The 21,728-nt window shown below is 41.8% G+C and overlaps 2 protein-coding genes across 6 annotated transcripts; both read right to left on the bottom strand.

Moving 5' to 3' along the window:
• Positions 1 to 2,477: 2,477 nt before the first annotated feature.
• ttc17 (tetratricopeptide repeat domain 17) lies at positions 2,478 to 15,029 on the bottom strand. Of its 3 annotated transcripts, none has more exons than XM_035521063.1 (25): positions 14,829 to 15,029; positions 13,958 to 14,047; positions 13,503 to 13,672; positions 13,263 to 13,374; positions 13,042 to 13,173; positions 12,752 to 12,861; positions 12,388 to 12,535; positions 12,136 to 12,275; positions 11,072 to 11,232; positions 10,668 to 10,780; positions 10,303 to 10,458; positions 10,040 to 10,155; positions 9,724 to 9,877; positions 8,913 to 8,984; positions 8,384 to 8,608; positions 7,958 to 8,144; positions 6,976 to 7,110; positions 6,521 to 6,786; positions 5,748 to 5,898; positions 5,471 to 5,591; positions 5,202 to 5,361; positions 5,025 to 5,108; positions 4,690 to 4,809; positions 4,282 to 4,425; positions 2,478 to 4,199 (listed from the first exon to the last, which is right to left on the bottom strand). In XM_035521063.1, exons 1-25 carry the CDS (start codon positions 14,991 to 14,993, stop codon positions 4,068 to 4,070), a joined length of 3,564 nt encoding a protein of 1,187 aa, XP_035376956.1. In that variant the 5' UTR covers positions 14,994 to 15,029; the 3' UTR covers positions 2,478 to 4,067. The 3 variants fall into 3 exon arrangements, with proteins under 3 accessions (XP_035376956.1, XP_035376954.1, XP_035376955.1); XM_035521061.1 differs by having other exon boundaries at positions 6,521 to 6,783; positions 14,829 to 14,993; XM_035521062.1 differs by having other exon boundaries at positions 4,107 to 4,199; positions 4,690 to 4,783; positions 14,829 to 14,993.
• Positions 15,030 to 15,505: 476 nt separating this feature from the next.
• Positions 15,506 to 21,704, bottom strand: prc1b (protein regulator of cytokinesis 1b). Of its 3 annotated transcripts, XM_027013835.2 has the most exons (15): positions 21,611 to 21,699; positions 21,186 to 21,318; positions 20,973 to 21,095; positions 20,238 to 20,471; positions 19,945 to 20,115; positions 19,704 to 19,853; positions 19,440 to 19,587; positions 19,208 to 19,344; positions 19,015 to 19,110; positions 18,773 to 18,919; positions 18,361 to 18,471; positions 18,074 to 18,187; positions 17,564 to 17,740; positions 16,717 to 16,748; positions 15,506 to 16,024 (listed from the first exon to the last, which is right to left on the bottom strand). In XM_027013835.2, the coding sequence occupies exons 1-15, from the start codon at positions 21,619 to 21,621 to the stop codon at positions 15,976 to 15,978; spliced, it is 1,833 nt and encodes a 610-aa protein (XP_026869636.2). In that variant the 5' UTR covers positions 21,622 to 21,699; the 3' UTR covers positions 15,506 to 15,975. The 3 variants fall into 3 exon arrangements, 2 of the variants coding, with proteins under 2 accessions (XP_026869636.2, XP_026869637.2); XM_027013836.2 differs by lacking the exon at positions 16,717 to 16,748; XR_003410900.2 differs by lacking the exon at positions 16,717 to 16,748 and having other exon boundaries at positions 15,943 to 16,024; positions 18,063 to 18,187; positions 21,611 to 21,704.
• Positions 21,705 to 21,728: the final 24 nt, after the last annotated feature.

The following is a 21,728-nucleotide window of genomic DNA, read 5'->3' as shown; positions in this document are numbered from 1 at the left end:
TTTTTAGTTATAAAATATATTCAGCTATTTCTTATTAATACTAGCTATCTGGAGTTCCTCAGTTCTTACTGTTTGTCTGAAATCTGAAAAGCAATTTGAGTTTTATAAAGTTGACGTTCTTCAGACGTTCTGGTAAAAATATACATAATTAAAGATTAAGAAAGCAACTGAGCAGGATGCGCGATAAATCGGGTGATGCGATTTCTGTGTAGTTGCTCAGGAATATTTTATAATTGTGACTGACCCGCAAGAGTCGTGACTAAGCAACTGCACTGGAAGTTTTTTTTTTTTAGAACTTCATCAGTGAGTTTGAAGCTGCCTCCCAACATTTAAAACCTTTAAAATGAAAGAGTAATACTAAATAAAATATACAATGGAGATGCCACATCTAAACTATTTTCCAAGTTAAAATTGCACAGTAAGATGCGTCATTACAAAGCAGATCTGAGTGGGGCTCGCTAAGCGTACGAGTGTTTCACGAGTGTTTCACAAGATAATCGTGAGCGCCAATAACGTTAAACTTAATCGTATAGTGACATTTTATCTTCAATAAACATGAATTTCATACGCTTCCGAACTGTCTTATGAGTTTTGACACACAGATCACATTAGAAATGTACTCACTGTAAGTTTGATTCAAGTTTAAGACCTATAAAATGCAGACAGAAACCGCATCACTCACCCTTCACATGGTTAGAGCCGCCGTCTAGTCGTGGTTGATGCGATTGGTGTGTGCTCAGTCCATGTCAGGCTATAGACTGGACGGAGCAGAGACATGAGCGTGCATCTGAAAAACCGGGCTTTCTGCGTGAATGAGCTCTCCTGATTTTCTGAATGAGGCAAAATAGAGAGGCAGCATCCCGGTGTTTTTTTTTGGGGGGGGGGGGGGGGGGGTTGAAGGGAGGGAGAGGTTAAGGATTAATATGCGCACGAACTCGAGCGCATAAAAGAGGGGTACCAGTCCAAAAACTTGCCATGAACGTCAGATTCGCGGACAGATATGGTGATTGGCGTAATAAAAAGTGTAAGTGACTACCAAACAGTTTGTTTTCACGGTAAGAACAAGCTCGGACATACTTGCAGAGAAATAACGCTAAGGGTTGCCTGAATTCACGGTTTTGGAATGTGTCTGTAAAAGCGACATAGTGCAAGTTCTCGTTTTTAGGTTTCTTTACTGTTTCCTTCCATTTCCGTGTTTTAACATCAGTACACTGCCACTGTCACTATCGTGGATCCACTGGTTTCTCCCGTAGTGGAAAGCAATGACTTTCCTACCATCAGCCTATCGTTGTGCTATTGACCCGCATTGACGTCACTGCGTCGTTCGGTATCCCTTAGAAACACAGACGTTCAAAAATAGTATCAAATTAATTCAGCTGGCAGGGGAGGGGGGGGGGGGGCATGGTTGTGGGTAAGAAGGTGAGGGAGGGTTTGAAGGTGTAGAAGCGAAATTGTCACGAAATAGGCCATAACGAATAGAATGTAGGTTACCAAACATCGGATTTGTGCCATTAATGAAGAACAATGGCTACCCCCATTCGGTCTATAAATAGAAAAGTCTGGTCCCCAGTTTGTACGTTGAAGTACCGCTGCAGGGGATGTCTTCAGCCCTTTACACATAGTACAGGTTGAGCTTTGTAAAGGAGTAAAGTAGGGTATACCAGGAATGGCCACACCCATCAAAGCATTAAGGCTGCAAGACAACACTGGAGTCAGCTTTCAGACTGCGAAACGAACAACTAGGGAGAAGCAAGAGGCGCAAAAACCGATGACGGGGCATTCTTCTCTATCAGTATAAATATAGAAACCCCATATCAAAGCCCATCGCTATTGGAAGAAGGTGCCCATATTGCAACACGCACAAAACACCTCATTCAACGTAAGTGGCTGACGTTTTAGAGCTGAAGAAAGGGACTCCATGTTACCTTGCATTACCTTATTTGTGGCAGTACCTCCAAGGGGTTTCTATGGAACACTCGTTTGGGAAACACCTTGTCAAAGTCTGGCTCTGTCAATCGCACAGCCACCTGCTGGCCAGAGAAGGTCATTTAGAATATACTATGTTTCTAAGTACCAGAAAAGGGTATTTGCGATGGAGAACATTGTAAAATACATTACACTAAAATTTTACGATTTGAAGTAGAATCAAAAGCTCTAGAGAGCTATGGAGCCATGTAACCCTGCTCAGATATGCGTTTCGAATGTTCGGACGTGAACTCTTTGTATTAACTGCATGATTAGCATATGGACATAAGCAAAATCCATCAAATCCAAAACCAAAAAAACCGGATCGTTCTCGTCTCTAAAAAATGTAAAATTAAAAATGACTGTCGCAAAGTTTTGCTGCCACCTCCTGGTCAAACAGCGCGGAAACACCAATCTGTAGTTCGTGCCTAATTTTTAGAGCGCTCTCCTCCACTGCCGCCCCATCTCAACAGTGTTTCTTAAATTGTAAAACACAATTCAAAACTTTGCCTTAAAGATATTTTTATTCCTTTTTATCAGTGTTTGCCCAGCCAGAAGGATAATCGTTCATCTTCCACCTTAATCTCAGGAAAAAAGTTTTGATTTAAAATTACACTGCTCTGTACTCACCTTAAACTCCTTATAATAAAATTATATTTACTTTCATCATTGGTGATGTTTACTTATTAAATAAGACTTTTATGAAAAGTAGTAATGGAAAGCTGTATTACATTTTACATTGATGTGTGTAATATTATGGAATTATGTATTTCAAGAACAAATTCTTTTTTAAAAAAAAATAAATAAATACAATGCAATTATAAACCATCACAGTGAAGGCTCATGTCTGTAGCTGTACCAATCTGCATCCATATTCACCCACACAAACACAATATCTTTTTGAAATCCTAAATGCAAGAGATACACTGAAATGTCAGGTTACGCCAATGTTATTGTCTACTTTTAAAAAACACATCACATTTTAAATGAGATATTGCGATGTTTTAGGTTTTGAGGCAACAGAAAAGTTATATGCATTGCGTTTTCACATACATTCACCATGCTAGAGAACATCCTGTGCAGGCTACCTATACGCTGCCTTAACATCTGAAGTCTTCGTGAACAGTTCAGAACTATTCAGTCCCTTTTATTAATATGGTCCAAAGTGAGGTAAAGGGCAACTTGTTTTCATGAGCAGAACAAGGTTAAATGAACCTCTATCAAAGCTGTTGATATTAACAAAATGTGATTATGCATTTACTTGCTCTGTCTTTGCTTTTTCATGAAATACTTTGCATTCCATGTCAGCTGAAATCAGAGCCTGAATGGTGACATAAGGCTAAACTGGCCTTTTCTAAATGAATGCATATAAACTTAGGAAAATTATTTGAATTTGCAATCGGGGTACTATGTCTAATTTTTTATATCATTGAAGGATAGAACAGCTGTTTCTCAAACCAAATCTTAACATAATTTGTCTCCCCATTATTGATAAATATTGACCATAAATCTGTTCTATGCTTCCATCTTGATGGTAATAGTAGTATAATAATGCTGCCTGTGAATTACACAAAAACATTGTTCTTTTTTCGGTTCTGTTAACCGAACAGATGCATCTGCCTCACAGCAAATCAATTCTGGATTCATAAATTAGAACCCAATACTGATTGTGTTGCAGCAGAGTAAAAGGTGGGCATGGTTAGTAAGCAGCTAGTGCCCAAAACTTTAAAATTGGAATTTTTAGTCTCTGATCAGGTCTCCTTAACAAAATATCAACAGTGTTGTGTGATGGGACAATGAACCGTACCTAAAACCCTGAAATCATAAAATCTTTTCTTTTTTTCTTTTTTTAAATGTCCAGTAATTAATACAACCTTTAGCACTGAAAAAGAAGATTTACACATTTTAAGCAGAATCTCTCCATCATGAAATGTCATATTTATGGCAAAAGATGAAGACTGAAAAACAAATAGTTCCTTTCTGGGGGGTTTTTTTGGGTTTTTTTTTTTTTAAATGAAGCCACCCATGTACGTGTGTGCGCGTGCACTCGCGCGTGCGTGAGCGCAGTGCCGTTCTTGCCCTCTGCCCAGCCCCCAGTGTCTTTATGGAGCTCGTCTGTCCTTCTTGGTGAGCAGGTAGCACTGGATGGTGCGAAGGCGGTCTTTGGCTGGCGCAAACTCTGGCTGAAGCTTTAGTGTGGACTCATACCAGCGCATGGCCTTCTCAAACTCCTCCTGAAGGAGCACACCACAACATGTCAGCCCACGAAGGACAGCAGAGAAGGCCGTCCTCAGCTGCTGAGCAAGATGGACTCACCATGGCAATGTAAACGTTGGCAAGGGTGAAATGGTTGACGACAAAGTGGGGAGCGATCTCCACAGCCATGCGGGCCACGGTCAGTGCGTCCTCCCACAGACGGGCATTCTGGAAGATGTTGGCCAGGCTGATCAGGGGCACGTCCTAACCAGAGAGGGAGAAGAGATGCAGAGTTTGATAACCACTTCAGACAAGGAGAGATGCATACGATCACTATGCCAGCTCAAAAACACACCACCGATTTAAAAAAGCCACACAAGGCACTGTGAAAGATAGGGGCATTTCTGAAAAGAGGCCCAGTTCTTAAGGAGCTTTGGAAAGGCATGTCTTGAGAGGATGGTAAGGTGGGCATGAAGGGCATGTTTGGTAGGTTTAGTTTAATAGTAGAGGCAATGAGATGGCCCTGACCTTCATGTGATGAGGGGCATAGGTTAAAGCCTGTCGCAGGCAGTCGATGGCCTTCTTCCCCTGTCCCTTCACCCTCCAATACAGTGCTGCCATGCTAGACAAAACCCACGAAGTCTGGTTCTAACAACCACCGCAATAAAACCACACACATACAGAGATAAATGTACAAATAAATGAATAAATTAATGTTGCATTGCCAAGTATTTAGTGGTATGAAAGGCATTCTACACCATATAAATGTGTCTCGATCCACAATAATGGCATCTCATGGTAGTGCCTTAGGACCATACATGCATATGAATTCATTTTCTGAAGCCACTCAAACCCAGCCATACCTTTTCCAAGACCTTGGCAATGCGGGTGCCTACTTGTTCAAAAGACTGCTGCGAGAACTTATCTTTTCCCAGGTTCTGCAGCACCTGGGTAAAGTGAAGAGTAAGGTGGGTGAGGGATGGAGTGACAGTGAGCTACTGAAGGCTGGGATGTGTCAGATAGGGAAGGACCAGTCACACCTCTCTGAGCTGGCTCTCCCCTGTATAGTGGATGCTCCCGCGGTTGGCCACACCTCCCAGGTGGTCAAGTGTATGCATGCTTGCAGGCAGGTTAGCACTGCACACTGGCTCAGCTTCTGGCTCCTGGAGCGGGGTGGCAAAGTCTATATGTTCTGTAATGCTGCAGAGATAGACAAATAGTGGACATTCTCAGAGAAATTGGAAGGTGCCTTATCTAGCAGATGTGTCATCTTGTCATTGCCCAGTCTGAGGAGAATGCACACACATACTCTATGTTCTTGGCAGACACAGCAAGCCAGGTACTGGCCACAGTGGTAAGGTCTACCCTTCGTGTTCGCTGACACTCCTCTGGGCCTGGCCAGCCCAGACTGTTAAAGTCCCTCCTTCTCCCTGCAGAACAAAAATGCACATACTCCAAATGTGTTGCTTTGCCATGTACGTAGCAGAACACCAAATACCCACCAGCTATAGGTGTATAGACAGAGTGGTTGGTGGTCTGTCCTATAAAGAGTGTATAGGACAGTGGTTGGTTTATGTGGTGGGTACCTGCTGGGCCAGGGGATGGGATGGTGGGTCCGCTGATCTCCAGAATGGAGTGTCCTGGCAAAGACTCACTCTGGTGGAACTCCTCCTCTCCTGCCCAGCCCTCCAGAGACTCCGCTTTGGGCTTTCTCATTCGTTTCACCTGGAATGTGATCTGGAAAAGGGCCATATATATATATATATATATATATATATATATATATATATATATATATATATATATATATATATATATATATATATATATATATATATGAAACACATATGAAACACTCGTACGCTTAGCGAGCCCCACTCAGATCTGCTTTGTAATGACGCATCTTACTGTGCAAGTGAAACACGTCGGGTATATATATATATATATATATATATATATATATATATATATATATATATATATATATATATATATATATATATATATATATATATATATATATATATAAAAATATAAAGACACACACACACACACACACACACACACTTATTTGTATGTGAGCAATATTACACACACACACACAGCCCAGAGCAAGTGAAACACGTCGGGACAGCAGATTGAAAAATCATTCGCCCAGTTGGGGTGGGAGGAGCAATGGAACTCAATTCATCTGAATATTTAACCCCTCGTTACCCCTGTGACAAATAATGTCCAAGCAAGGTGTGTATGAAAATTGCAAACTGTGAATATTTGCTTCAAATACAAAATGTTTGGGATAGTAGAATGTATTTGTAGGAGCGTCAGCAGTGCTACTGTTCTCTTTCCCTGTAGATCTTACCCATTCTGCCCCATCATCATCCTCGCAGTTGCCGAAGCAGGACCCGCCTCCCCTCGCCCCCATAACCCGGTCGTTCTTGAGTACGCGGATCCCACGGAGGTCTCCCCGCTTGCCACTCACGTCCAGGGCACCCTCGAATGCCCCAATCAACTCCTCGCGCAGCTTCCAGTCATCGTCCTCCTCCTCTGCCCCCAGCCCTTTCTTATCCTCACCCGCTCGCTCCTGCTGACCTACCTCGCCCGAGCCATTACTGTCCACCACTACTTCTAGAGAGAGAGAGAGAGAGAGAGAGAGAGAGAGAGAGAAGTGCCACAAGATCAGGAAAATAACAGCCTGATTATCATACCATGCAAGCTGGTCCTTTGGAAGTAAAGGGATGTCTTTAAATGTGGCATACAGGCAAATAACAAACCAATTTTAGTGTTGCATGTGGAAGGCGGCAAGTGTGTCCTTACTCTCAAACAGGAGTGAGTTCTCTGGGGCAGAGCCATGCATGGCATCACTGCTCCCTGTTTCCTGCCCGTTTCCATCAGTGCTGGAGTCCCAGTCCTCCAGCTCGACGTCCCCCTCTCCCTCACAGGCTGAGCTGTCTGCACACCAAACACATAAAAGAAATCTCACCCGCTGCTGCTACCAAGCCCTACACGCCAGCATTTAGTATAACTCTGCTTAAAAGAGTTGATGACTTTGACTGCAAAAACATTTGACTCGGACTTGGCAAGTGACAAAACTTGGATGAAAATGCTCTGTTAGGACTCGTGGGACACTATATTGATGGCACAAACGAAAGCACAGCATGAGAGGACAAAGGGTTTACGTTTTTCCTCTGCGGAGTAGAGCAGCATCTAAATAAAGCCCGCACTATTTCCAGCCTGTTGAATTATTGAGTGCAAGATTCCTCTACTTCAAAGCCCTGTGGCTTGACAGGGAAAAGTGTCAGGACAAAGAGAGCTGAACTACAGGGGGAAAAAAGGGAAAGAGCACGTGGGTGGAGGAAAAAAGGGCAAAGCGAGAATAGAAAACGCAAGCCGTGAGGAAGCTATAAATGGCTGAGAGATCACAGTGACTGGACTATAAAAAGAGCCATAACAATATTGGATAAAATGCAGTGGTTTGGAGCAGAGAAACAGCAGGGTGAGAGGGGGAAAAAACAATATGGACGTGTTGTGGGTAAACCCAGGTGAATATGAACCATGATCATAATGGCATGGCTATGTATGAATGAATGAATGAATGTCAGACTAGTGACTCTAAAATACCACAAACTAAACCTATGCTGACAGCATGTTTAAATGAGATGTGGCAGAAAGTAACTGGACAAAAATTAACATATCACCGCCATTTCCCAGCAGATCGACAGTCACCCTCCGAAACCTCTCTCCCTCCTGCTAGAGGCAGAGGCCAATTGGAGGAGCCGATGGTGATGGGAGTACTCACACTGGCAGGGCTGCCGCTGGAGGTTGTAGAGGAAGGGGTAGAACTGCAGGCAGCGCAATAGAGGCAGGCTGGCGTGGCACTGGGTACAGCTGGCACTCAGGGACAGCGCGTGGCGGAACAGTGCCAGGGCACCGCTCACATTGCCCTGGGCAAGCCGCACACTCACCACGCTCAGCAGAGTGTGAGGCTAGACAGGAGGGATGATCAGACTGAGCTCATCAGCTTGTAAGCAAGGTCTTATTGGGCCAGACTCTTGACTAGCCCTGGACCTTGTAACTACCTTTACAAATACAGCAAAACAGCTTTGTTCAAATTGAGCAACTATATGAAACGTGTGGCAAGTGTAAAACACTGCATTTGAGCTAAGAAGAGCCAGTTGTGACTCGCAGTTGTGCCTGCAACAGAGGTGTGATAGCTGTGGGGTACCTCTGAGGCGTTGAGCTCCAGAGCCCGCTGCAGTAAGTCCTGGGCCTCATGGTGGAGGCCGTGGTGGAGAAGCACATTGGCAGCATTAACCAGGGGCACGTCTCTGTGCTGGGGGGGCGCTGAGTGCAGGGCCTGGCGTAAACACTGCAGAGCCCGCGTGCCGTTTCCCCGGGCCCGCCAGAACAGGCCAGCCTCATTCTGTAGCAGCCACCGGGGCACACTCGCCTACACACACACGCACGCACACACAGGGATGGAGAGTCCGAAGGCATGACAGAAAGAGATCAAATCAATCAGTTTCAAAACCTCTTAAACCAAAAACCAAAAAACTGCACAAACCCTGATTGCATAGTCCTGATTCATCTAGTCTTAAATTAGTTAGCCTGTATACGCTAAGTGTTTTTCTGGAGCAGAGAGGTGCTGCCCAGTCAGGATCTTGGTCTTCAAGCTGCTAATGTGGGGCAAAAACAGGGTCATGCAGCAGTGGCCACACTTTGTTGTCACTCTGGACAGAGCCTCTCATCCTCACCTTCTCCATGGCATATGCTATCATTGCACCAGTTTGCTCCAGACTCCACCCACCACTACGTCTTAGCAGTACCTGAAAACACACACACACACACACACACACACACACACACACACACACACACACACACACACACACACACACACACACACACACTTCACTTGTGAAAATAATACACTCCTACATATCTGACACCTATTTGCAGAGGTAATAACATAACTTTCTGCCCAAGGGCTGAAGCCCTGTCATATCCCATAGGATAAATGGATTTTACATCATTAGCTCTAATGTTCTACATTTTAGCCGTCACGTTTCCTCTAAGGGCATTTTAGTGGCATTTACTGATCATGCTTTATATGCAGCAACCCACCATGCACATTAATATTACAGGAAAACACACTGAATCCATGATTAAGTTAAGAACCCATATTAAATTACTGCCCTAGATCCTTAAAAACATGCGACTTAAGTGCACGTTATGCGGCAGCCTAGTACGTTTAGTGGCTGCGTGGTTTCACTTCAGTGTGTAAGTGAACAGGCCTGAACAACATCACAGAGTCTTTGCCTTTGGAAATTCAAACATTCTATCAGAGATTTTCTTCAGTCTATTTAACTTAATTATGTGTAAATGAATTTTAATTACATAAAATTATACTGCAATGGAAGCCCCTGGCACTGTGAAAGAAGCTATATGAGCACTGCTAATGTATTTCATAACGTATATGACCACTCTTACCGCACTTAACCCTACAGAGCACGGATCAGTCGCTCATTTGCATGTTATTAAGTAGGAAATGACAATCAATCAAACCTGAGCGGCATGCTGGTCAGGGAGATCTTTCCCCTCCAGTGCCCAGGCCACAGAGCCCAGATGGTTACTATCCGAGAACTGAACTTTAGAACTGCAGTCTGGGGGCTCTGTTGATTCTGGCGGGGTCCTGTTCGCATACAGGGTACTCTGAGCCCTAGACAAAGTAAGAATCAAGAAGCTCTCTTAGTCATTTGTCTCAGCGCAATTGGGGGGGGGGGGGGTGCGCACGTGTGTGTGTGTGTGTGTGTGTGTGTGTGTGTGTGTGTGTGTGTGTGTGTGTGTGTGTGTGTGTGTGTTACAGAGAGAGAAAAGTTACCCAAAGCCAAGGCTCTCTGGAGGGAGGAAGAAGGTAGGCAGCAGGTGAGCTGGGGGGATGGAGGGGTAGAGCTGGGCACAGTCTGATCTCCTCGGCCACAGCACACTGTGAGTCTCCTTTTTAGCAACACAGGTGCACCTTAGGCACAAGTGCTAGAGCACCAAGTACATGGCAAAGACAAATTGCTATACAAATACTGGAGATTATGCACACACTATAGAAAACACTCCCTATGAGTCTGAAATACAGGCAGGCAGGCTTACAGCGCTAGAGGGGGAGGAGGAGGACTCCCGGGCCCAGTGTGCTGCTGGTTCCTCCCCACCAGACACAGAGGAGTAGGGCTCGGGGCTTCGGCTCTCGTTCATACTCAGCTCTGATACCAGAGACACGCCGCTAGCTATGGACACCTCCTCTCCAAACTACACACACCCACACACACACCCACAAACAAATGTTGCATAAAAATGTTTACTTCATTTTACATGATGCTACATTAAAGTGTCTAACACCAACACTATGTCCGTGGTGACATTTTTGCAGATGCACCTTAGCACATGTAAAGAAGTGAAGGAAAACACCACATCTGTACACGGTTGAGGCACAATTGGCCAGCACCAGGCCTTATTACCTGGATATGGTGCACATTCTCAAACAATTCTCCACGGTGATAACGCACAGGCAAGTCGAACGGGCAGAACAGGCTATACTGCTGGTGACCCAAATGACACATCTGGTGGTTACCTGAAATGAACATTTTACAAAAAAAACAACTCATCATCAGTTAGTGCTTTGAGACAGAAGTGCCCTCAAGGGGCGTGAGTCTTTAAAAACAGGGAGAGAAAGAGAAAGCGAGAAAGTGAACCTCTGCCTCACTTACATAACCATGCTACTTGTTTAACCAGGGTCAGAATACAATGTGACTTATCTCAGCACGTGTGTGCATGTGTGACTTGGGCGTGTTCTTAGGTAGGCGTCCGTTTGTCTGCAGTGCGCCTGCAAGCGTGGCTGTGCAGTTTAGGTGGCTAGCCTCACCCAGCTGCGCCTCCTTGGCCATCTGCGTCTCGTGGATGATGTTTCGCAATATCTGCTCCTCCTGCATCAGCTTGTGCTTGTCCAGCATGCTCTGCTGCCGCAGGTAGTGGTCATGTTGCTTCTGGTACTCTTTCAACTCATTCAGGGTGCGCTGCAGAGACCTGTACAGATAACAGAGCGTGAGGAGCTGCAGTAGACAAAATGCAAGCCACAGACCAAGGGTGTTTGCATGGTACTTTGCCCCCCTTGCAAACAGAGGCTGGAGGCCAAGATAAAGATCGGGGAAGAGCGGGGTGGGGTTATACATTGGTTCTATGGCTCAATAGTTATTTATTAAGTAAATAACTAAGTAATAAATATAATAGTAATAAATAGTTTTATACATACTGTTAGAAACTGCTTCAAAGTGACCAGTCCTTCAGGTTCGACCTCCTCCAAGTTACCCTATGCCTACCGTCCTCTGTAGCCGGATCAATCCGGGGAAGTCAAGAGACACTGACACCAAGGTAGTGAATCAAGAGATAGAGCAGATCGAACCTGAAGGACTGGTCACTTTGAACCAGTTTCTAATACATGCCAGCAGAGACACTAGAATTATAGCAAGGGACACACAGATGTGACAAAATCATGATGTCCGTTAGACATCAACGATTGATAATGGCATCGTTTATTGACCCTGCCATAGTGAAAATTATCTAGGAGTGAGTTTCCCAGTCCAATCCTCTGGCACGCCAAGACAGTCCATGTTTTTTGCGCCATCCCAGCTTGCAGAACCAGGCACTTCAGGTTCACTGTGTAGGGTGTGGGATAGAGAAACAATGGGGCCCAGCACTGCCTTACATCAAGTTGACAAGTAAAAGAAAACAGCTAGAAGCTAAAACCAAATGTTCTAAATTATTCAGTACAAAAAATCATTTTTGAATAGTCAAAAACCCCAATTGGGTAATTTGTCCAAAAGAGGGAACAACTTCTTCAGACGACGTTCAGGTTTTTGGGAGAGAAAAAACAAACCAATAAAAGCCACTGCCTGCTTCCTAATCCCTTCCTTTCTTCCTCACACTCACCGGTGCTGAGCCTCCAGTCGCTGCTCCAGCTTCTGCTGACAGAGAACAGCGTGCTTCCTCCTCAATGCCTGCTCAAAGGCCGGCTGGGCCTGCAGTGCCTGCTCATAGCAGAGCACTGAGTGATTATACTCCCCCAACATCTGACCCAGGCATAGGGTGACAGAGAGAAAAATGTATTCATCTTGCAGTAATGTCAACACAAACGACATACTGGTCTGAATGCCCAGTACCATATAACTACACAGTACTCACGGCATAAATGTTGCCAAGGGTGTAGTGGCTAGTAAGCAGATCGGTAGTAAGATCCAGGGCAGCATGTGCCAAAATAGCAGCATCTGCTGAAAAGTGTGCACGGTGTAGTATATTCGCCATGTTGACCAGGGCTACATCCTTGTGCTGCCTACAGATGGAAAAACACAGCAGGCAAATAAATGCAAATCCAGGGCACATGATGAAGTACACAACCATTCCACCATCTCACAATAAGATCAACAAATCAGGCCAGGAAACCAGCGCTCTATGTTGGCCGACCTTCCCGAGGACATTATACAGGATACTGTTTGGTTCTAGGATTAGAAGAGCTGTACATCATCTGGGCTAAGACATTTGCCTTTACCTCGGAGAGAAGTGCAGCGCACGGATCACGCAGTCCACAGCCCTCTTGGGCTCGTTCTTCATACGCCAGTAGAAAGAGGCCAGGTTATAAAGCACCCAAGAGGAGGAATTCTGGACATGAGATATAGCGAAAGGGAGGGCAAAAACCTATTATAGGAATATTTCCACCAATTAAAGACTTGCAGGGGTCTCCTGGGATTACACAACCTGCTGAACTATCTGGAAATGGAAAATAAACTTGGAAGCACAGGCATGTGTACACTGTCCATGTACAATGTCTTGTATAGTTACCCTCAGGAGGCCTTGGCGTATTCTGTGGCCAATCTCATCCATGCGCTGACCAAGTTTATGGGATACAGAAGCAAAGATGGGGTCATCCTTCGAGAGCAAAGGTGATGTAAGGTTTATACTCTCTTGCACACCCTGAAAGAAGAGAGACTAAATGAGCAAAAAAGAGACACAGACAGAAAAAGAACCATTTCGCTAGGCAGAATTAATGAGAGCATGGTCACCCTTAAGTGCTGGAAAGCATGAATGCTGTAATGGAGCTCAAGAATTTCTGCACAGTCAGGTTTTTCCAGGTCTGGAGGTAGAGGTAACATGTAATCCACATAATCTTCAGGACTGTAATTGCATAAATACAACAATTAAAAACAGGTCTGCATTATGTGTATAAAAAAGAAGTAAATCAATCAATCTACAGCAAAATTACACAACAACACTTCACAGGGAATTCAAAAAACAAAACTAACATTATGCCTTTGCTCTCTAGGGATATGAAGGTGCCATCATAGAGGTCCAGGTCCCCAAGTGGGACTTTAGCAGTGACACAATCAGCATCCTCTTTATAGTGACGTTGTTCTAAGCCAGTGTCCCTGTCTTCATTCTCCTCTATGTGAATTTTCTGAGCAACAAGTTGCTTCTGTAAGAAAAGAGAAGATAGAGCAAGGTGCTAGCCATCACAAGGTCATGTGTGCGCTTGCCAGGGAGGACATACACGATAAATATACAAGCTGTGCCAGACAAGAGTGTGTGTCAAATATTTAAAGTGCAATGATGCAAAAATGTTTTTAAAACATATCAGTTCTTGTGAAAAACATGCAACAGCAGTCTCCCATTCATCCTTAAAATAACTTATTAAATGACATTTGGCTGGGAAAGCATGAGGTAAAGTGCAGAACAATAAATGGTCACAAATTAATATTACCTCTAATTTTTTGAGGTAGTTCACTCGAGTTTCTTGTTGCATGAAAAGGACTAGATGGTGTGGATGTTTTAAGTTCAGCGGAGAATCCACCTTCAACCAAGGGAGTATCAGACAAGAAAAATAAGTTGTAATTAAGAGAAAAGGTCTTTAAATTTTAGTTATATTGTGTGCTTACACAATATTATGCACTGGGCTGAGTGTCCCAAAAGTATCATAAAACAAAGATAATCTTTAAATAGCAGAGCCAATAATACACTGAATATTTAACATGATCTAAACACTACGATGATTTGGGGGAAAGGGGCCCCTGGTTACTTACTTCCCTAGCTAAACTGGTTTGTTTACCTGACTAGCTAGTTTGCAAACATGACACTGGCTTAGAGATGTCAATGACTAATGACTTAGTCTAGAGAGAGAGAAGGATGGAAGACTTGTGATTAGAAGTAAGCGGCAATGTCAGGAATAACATGTCAGATAAAAGCAGAACTGTGGATAACCATAATCCTTCATCTAGAAGGTACAGCTAAAGAAATTCAGGAGCTCATCAACCTATTTAGTTAAAAGCGGTGTTACCTTAGCACCTGAGCTCTGAGTACAGTTTGCTTGATACAATGCTGTTGTCAACGAATAGATTAGCCAGGTAGCTAGCCAGAGTTGGTTAACATTTCATCAGCCTCATAACTTCACGATCTTTGGAATAGTAAATGACACAAATTAGCCCGCTACCTGCGCCAAATCAGTTGTGCCATCGCTAACTGCAGAACAGGCTAAGCTTAGCTAAGGTGTAATATAACCAGGTTCCTCTCTAACTAAGCTAACTAGCTAATGCTACGATAGCTAGACATAGAATAAATACAAAACACCTGTGTACCTGCTGTTGAATCTTTCCGTCTTCTGTAACGACCCAGTGAGTGGTGGATTGTCCAGACTCAACCAAGAGTATGCAAATAAAAACAAACATCCTTCCCCTAGCCGACGCTTTCCATAATTTATTAGAACAGGAATTCCCTCTGCTACCTCCCTTGTCATCCGCCATTTTTCTGCCTCCTGTCTATTCGACCTACAGGGTCGTGCTCAAGTTTTCACTGCTTCCGGGTCGTTCTCATTGGCGTTATTATAACTGGACGTTGCGTGATTTTGCTTTTCATTAGTTACCTTCTTCGTAAAAACAAGGAAATGCCATAATTAAATTATTATGCTTGCGTAGGTTAAAGTGGTAAGTGCACAATAACTTGTCTATGAATTGCATCATTCATATGTCAGTCGTCATTTTGTTTGAGAATAAGTCTAATTTTTTTAAAGAAAAAAGTCAAAAAGAAAAGACAAGGTTGATACTTAGGATTTGTATGTTGTCCTTACTGGGTGGTTTGAATAAACAATCAATTCCTGGTTAATCATAGTTAATCAGTATTAGTATTAATGAAGTTTGTTTTATTTCCATACAAAATCTGCACATATGCTTACACACATTCAGTAAAATCTGAGTGTGGGCCAATTGTACTGGAATTCTTGTTTAACAAAGTAATTAAATTTACTGCAAACAATGAATACAAATAGCCTGTTTATTAACATGCATGTTGTGAAATGACTAACACAGTTTTTAATACATTTTAAGTAGTTAACAGCAGAATGTGCAAAGAAAAAAACTTATAACCATATCATTTAATGTGCAAAACATTCATTTTATGCAGACTAATGTAGCACATACACAACTGGTAACAGCCTAGCTTAAATCATTTACCCAATCACCAAACTTATACTTTAAACATGTTATAAGAGGCAACTGATTACTCGACAGCTACATACTTGAAGACATTTCTTTAAAACTAGTGTTAATCATGGTAACAGAAATAATTCAATAGATTAAGAAACATTAAATATATATATTACCTTCATTTACACATAAAATGCAAAACAGAGATATTAAAAATGTGACTATGGAAATTCTCATGCAGTGTTTTCCTCTCTTGTCCAAAACAATGAAACATTGTGCAATCAGAGCTGTGTGATGGTCGAGTTCAAGACTTCTGGTGTACACTTTGACTTAGAGGCCTTGGAGAGATCTCGCTATACAAAAGAAAGAAAGAAAAAAAATAAGATCAACAGGTCTATTCAGGACAACCATATTCAATTACTTTAACTAAATGTCAGTTACAAGGCTCTACAATGACCAATCATCTTGATTCAACATGAGTTTTACATTAACAGTGACAAGAGATCTAAGAAGTTTGTATTGTTGACAAACACTGAATACTAAAGAACATTTTTAGCAAGATATAGATGAGGGCAGTTAGACAGAAGTTAACAGGTTGAAAGATCTGATATTAGAAAGAGTGAAAGGAGAGATATGTGAAACACACAGTCTAACTCCAGAGTCAGAGTTGACACTGCAAGACAATAGATTATACATGCACAACAGCTCAGTTGGATAAGCTTACAAGGCGACAAAAAGTTCATGGACAAAAGCCTGTGCATAAATAATACAATGAGATGTTGATTGCAGACAAAATGTGTGCAACCTATTGTATTGATATTGGTATTGGATATCGGCAAAGATTTCTAATTAATATATGAAGTTTAATATTTTAGGAGTTGCACATGATATTGGCACATAAGTAATTTGCCATCTTTTACAACAGGTTTGATTTGCTTGATTTCATATTGGAGTAAATATTAAGCTACTGAGCTGTGTCAACTGGGTTAAGATAAGCATGCACTTATCAGAAATTAGGTTCTGAAATGGCTGTTTTCAAACAAACCTTGACTGAACACTTGCAGCGTTGACTACCTCCTTTTAAAACAGATTACAGTATTAACAACACATCAAGTCAAAACAAGCCAAGTTTTAACAAGCACTTGTTCAGTGATGATGTATGCAAAACCTGAAAGATGTTTCACTTAAGCTCTAAAAATAAACTAATAGTTTGTTTTTCTTAAAACAATATTAATATTAAAAATAAAGCTCATGACCAGTACAATCGATGGCTATTCCAATGCTTAGGAGGTCAGACGGTGATGTACAAAAACTATTTAGAAAAAAATATGTTGCAGTTTATTATATATGATATACAAGCATTGTCCACACTATTTTTTTCCTTTTTAAAAGCAGTATATGGCAAGCCTCTCCTCTGAATGTCATGTCATATTAGAAAATAAATGCCAAAAAACAGATAAAGTGTCTGGTGTCTCAAAGGTTTTTGAGGAATTGTAATGGTTTTGAGACACTCATTCCATATCCTGACTCATTATTTTCTATGCCATGGAATTCAAACCAAGTACACTGGGCCAATATTAAGATACCCTTTTCATGCATGACTTCAGCTCATAATATCCCTATAAAATATGCTTAAAATAATTTTATTAAATTGGCCACAATTCAATTCAATATTCAGCACATAAATGTGGCCTTCTCTTTGGTGTTTATGGCTTACTTATCCATACCAAGAAGTCACATATTCACAATATATAAGGTTAAAATTAGCACAATTTATCAGCAAACCAATTTGTATCCAACAGACTGAGTTTTCTTTTAAAACCCTTTGCACTCTATGAGTAGACTGTGTGTTGTTCGCAAGAATGTGAATACAAAGAGGAAAAAGAAATTACCGCAAACTCTGAATAGGTGCTGGCGACAGAATTAATACTGAAGTTACGGCGGGGGCTAGCTGGGGTCTTCGGACCACTTAAGGCACAGTTAAGAAGACAAATGTTCTCCTTGTTACGCTCCGCCAGTCCACGATAGGGAGGTTTACCATTACCGGGAGTCCTTGGTGCGTTACCCTGCTTTAGAGACAAACAAACATTCCACTCACTATCCAGCTCATTAGAAATATCTACATTAGATAATTACACTTTTAGGTTATTTTTAGTTGCATTTTAAAATTATGAATTTTAACCAATGTGTTTTTATGCAAAGATCAACCCAGTCATCCCTGATCAGTTTTTCAACACAAAATATAATCTGGGTTGAAGACTATTCTCAGCATATCAGTGACACAGATGATAGAGGCATGAGTGTAGGTGTTGAGCTGGTAATTGCTACATAAATAACAATATCTTGCACTAATAAAATAATAAACATTAGATTTAAATGTATCATCATTACCCAGCACAAACCTTGCTTGCTGATATTGGAGGGCGGGACACAGGTGAGTGACAGACAGTTCCACCAAATACAGAGCGCATAGTGCTGTTAGAAGTGACAGTGGAGGTGCTGGAGGTAGCATTGAGCTGAGGGAAATGGAAGGAGAATTAATGCTGCCGCATGCACTCACAAAAAAAGACAATGTATTGAATTATGCAATGGTGAATTAGCTAAAGCAATAAGTCCAAGGGGAGAAGGTTAAAGTACAAAAGCATAATTTTAGCTCTGAGCAAAGTGAAAGCTCAGTCAATGTTTTTACCTTCCGTGCCTTGCAAGGAGTCATGCTGCCCAAAAATCTTCGTTTAGTTGGTGTTCGAACTGCAGTTCCATAGAGCATATCCTCCTCTGTCTGTTTGCTCTTTTTCAGTTGCTGAAACAAAGAAAAGTGTCAAAAACTTAAATGTCTAGGTACTTCAAAGACACTGCAAGGATCTACTGATTTTGTTGATAATACATGCCAAATGTCTAGCAAGCAATGAGTTCCCATTACAAAAATTACTTTCCTGTTGGGTCATATTCTGAATTAATTTTCCCAACACTACGACTGTCACAAAGTATAGATTATTGACCTTATAAGAATTTATGTAAGTAGTTAATTTAATCCTAATGGTAAACATTAGCATGTAATTGCTTTAGTTCATGTCCACACATATAAACAAATAAAGGCATACTCTTTCCTGTTTCTCTTTCTGCTTCTCAAGTCGATGCAGCTCCCATTGCTCAGCCACAAAATGCATGAACTTCTGACCTTGGACCAGAAACTCTCTGCCCTGCTCCTGCTCCCACAGCTCAATCTGGCTCTTCAGCTTCTTCTCAAGCTAAATAACACATAGTGAGTCAATATTCAGGCTCATTTTACTCAGACTGACCAAAAAAAGAGGACCTTCTTGCTAATATGGAGCAGTCTAATTACCTTAGGAAGGCTTTTGAGCATGTCAGACCTTTGTTTCTCTTCCTTAAGAAGGTTTCCTCCTCTGTTGGTGAATCTGGAAGGATCTGTAGATTTTTTCTAAAAATAAAAATATATATCATAAATTAATCTCATTAAAATCTCATATGAAATTAGTGTTGCACATCAGCCTGTATCTCATGTTTATCCAACTCACTTCAAGCTCCAAGAAAAGCCTCCAATTGTCTTGCCATTTATGTACACCTTCAAACAGTTCTTTATGATCTTCATAGTGCTGTTTTAAGTGCAGGATCTCAGCTTCATGTAAGCTCAACAGTTCTTCACTAAAGTGATCTAAAGAGAACAAATTTTCAGCCCCTACATATCTCTCAGTATCCTGGCACAGAGAAAAACTATTTGCCAAGCATCATTCAGAAATCCCTGCTTACCATCATAGTACGGCATAAAAGCCTGTCGCTGCTGAGTGCTATAGAAGCACTTCTCCCAGACCACAGCAATATCTTCACGAATAGCCTTAGTAACATCCTGAATATTTCTTAGCTTTAGCTCCTCAAGACGTTTGACTTCAGCTTGCAACTGACAAACAAAGACAGATAGCTCCAAATCAGGCTCACATACACAAAATCCATTGGAACTCTATTCCAAACATAATGGAACTTGCAGAAAATGGAACACGTCATACAGCTACTTACAGCTTCCATATTCCTTTTCTTAGACAAGGTCATATGCTCAGAAATAGCATCTCGATCTTCCTGTGAGATCTGCAGCCTGGCCCAATGTTCCTGGATCTTCTCGCGATATGATGTACAGATGCGTTCATTCTCAGCCTTCTTACTCTCCAGCTGAAACAAACAAGATTTTGCATTTTGTGCCATTTGTGTGAGGCTGATCATTTGGGCTGGAACATGCTGATCTGAGCATAAATGTCCTTACCTGATGAAGGAGAACTTTAAGTGAATCAATATTTTCATTGGAAAGACAAAAGGCTTCTTCGTCCTCACACACAATATCCTTTTCAAAACTAGTCTCAGGCAGCTGATCCAAGTCTTCCATGCATAATATTATCTTATTCTTTAGTTCAACAAACTTGCCATGTCTTTGGTCCTGAAGTGAAGTCAATAAATTTATATCGGTATGAATAACATTAAGAAAAATGCAGTGAAAAGCCTAATGCTATTAAGGATTCATGTAAACTTGAATGAATGTAAGATAAAAGAATCTCCCACCTTTTCTGCTGTGAGTCTGGCAAGGTGTTCTCGGAAGCTTTCCAGCTGCTCAAGGGATGGAACTGAGTTTGCAGGAATGGAGAACGGTTTAGAGCAGAGGATGTCACAGAGGTCCTGGTCCTGATCTATTAGGGTTTTAAGCATCTCCATCCTCTGGCTCTTCTCTTTTAGCATCACCTCAAGACAGGTTCGAATATCTTTCTCCTGCTGAAGCATGGTGTTCCCCTTCTCCTCCTACAAAAGAGGAAAAAAGAAAGACAGAACAACCACAAAAGGTAAATGTCTTTGTCGTCTTGATCTTTGGTAAATTAAACATCAGAATTAACACATCAAGTCCCCCAACAATCACACATCAGAAACATAAGAGGTGCCAATATTTGCAATAAGTAAAAAAGCTGGAAAGCTGACACCCCTTTAACAATACAGGATGTGCTAGTAGTGCTCAAAACACTGAGGATTTATAAACAATAAATAATATCACAATGACTGCTCACACAGTTAAATGCAATGTCACAGTAGCTGGTTCTCAGTTTAATTTCACTGGCAGAACTGATGATTGAAATAAGTGTAACTGTAATAACCAAGTGTGACAGCTAAGAGGTCCCCTGAAAAAGCAGTCATTCTGATCACTGATTTTGTTTATTTCTCTATATATCCTTCTTTTGGCTTTAATGGTCATAATAGGCTGGCTAAGGTCAATTACGTACAGTCTATCCACAGTAAACAGACACTTGCCTGAAATGGAGGTAACTGCAGCTCCGAGCACACCTTGCTTAATTCTTTGCGACACGTCTCAATACTAGTAATCAAACGCCTCCTCAGACTCTCTTCCTCGGCTATCATCATGTCTAGAAGACCCTAAAACGTAAAATTATTCTCACGATTTATAGATGCTTTTTAAATTAGATTTAGTGACTAACAACATGACCATATCAAATTCATACTCACTTTGATATGGTTTTTGACGACATTTGTTCTCTCTAGTCTCTGTTCCTCCGGGATCCCAATCTCCTCCCAGATGTCTTTCAAGTGGCAGAGTGCTTTATTCAGGCATGCCACAGATTCGGCAGCAAGCACCTCGCTAAAATCATAAATGGAGAAGAAAAACAGTAACGTCTTGCCAAGATACTGTCTTTGTAGCTTCGTTTGTTAAACTATGCAAACTGGATAAAGTATGAGAAAGATGTGCCCATGGTCAATCAAAGTAAGCAAGCTAGGACAAATAGCTAGCTAGCTAGTCCATTAGCTGTCAGCTATCGAGTTACTCTAGGTTACCTTGGCTTGACTGTCAAGAGTGTGTAATTAACTGTTAGCCACTAAGTCAACAAAAACAATATACTGTAAAAATATACTTGAAGGCTACAATCACCAACCTTTTCCTCATCCTAAAGTGCCAATAATGCTTTTCTTTTACAGTGGGTGGGAGACAGTGTAGCGCGAGACGACTCTGCCTACACGCAGCCGTTCTGTCCGATTCAAAACGTGCATCAA

The sequence above is a fragment of the Electrophorus electricus genome, chromosome 21, assembly GCF_013358815.1.
Source record: "Electrophorus electricus isolate fEleEle1 chromosome 21, fEleEle1.pri, whole genome shotgun sequence".
NCBI classification, from domain to species: Eukaryota; Metazoa; Chordata; class Actinopteri; order Gymnotiformes; family Gymnotidae; genus Electrophorus; species Electrophorus electricus.
This window is presented reverse-complemented; position numbering and strand designations above follow the sequence as displayed.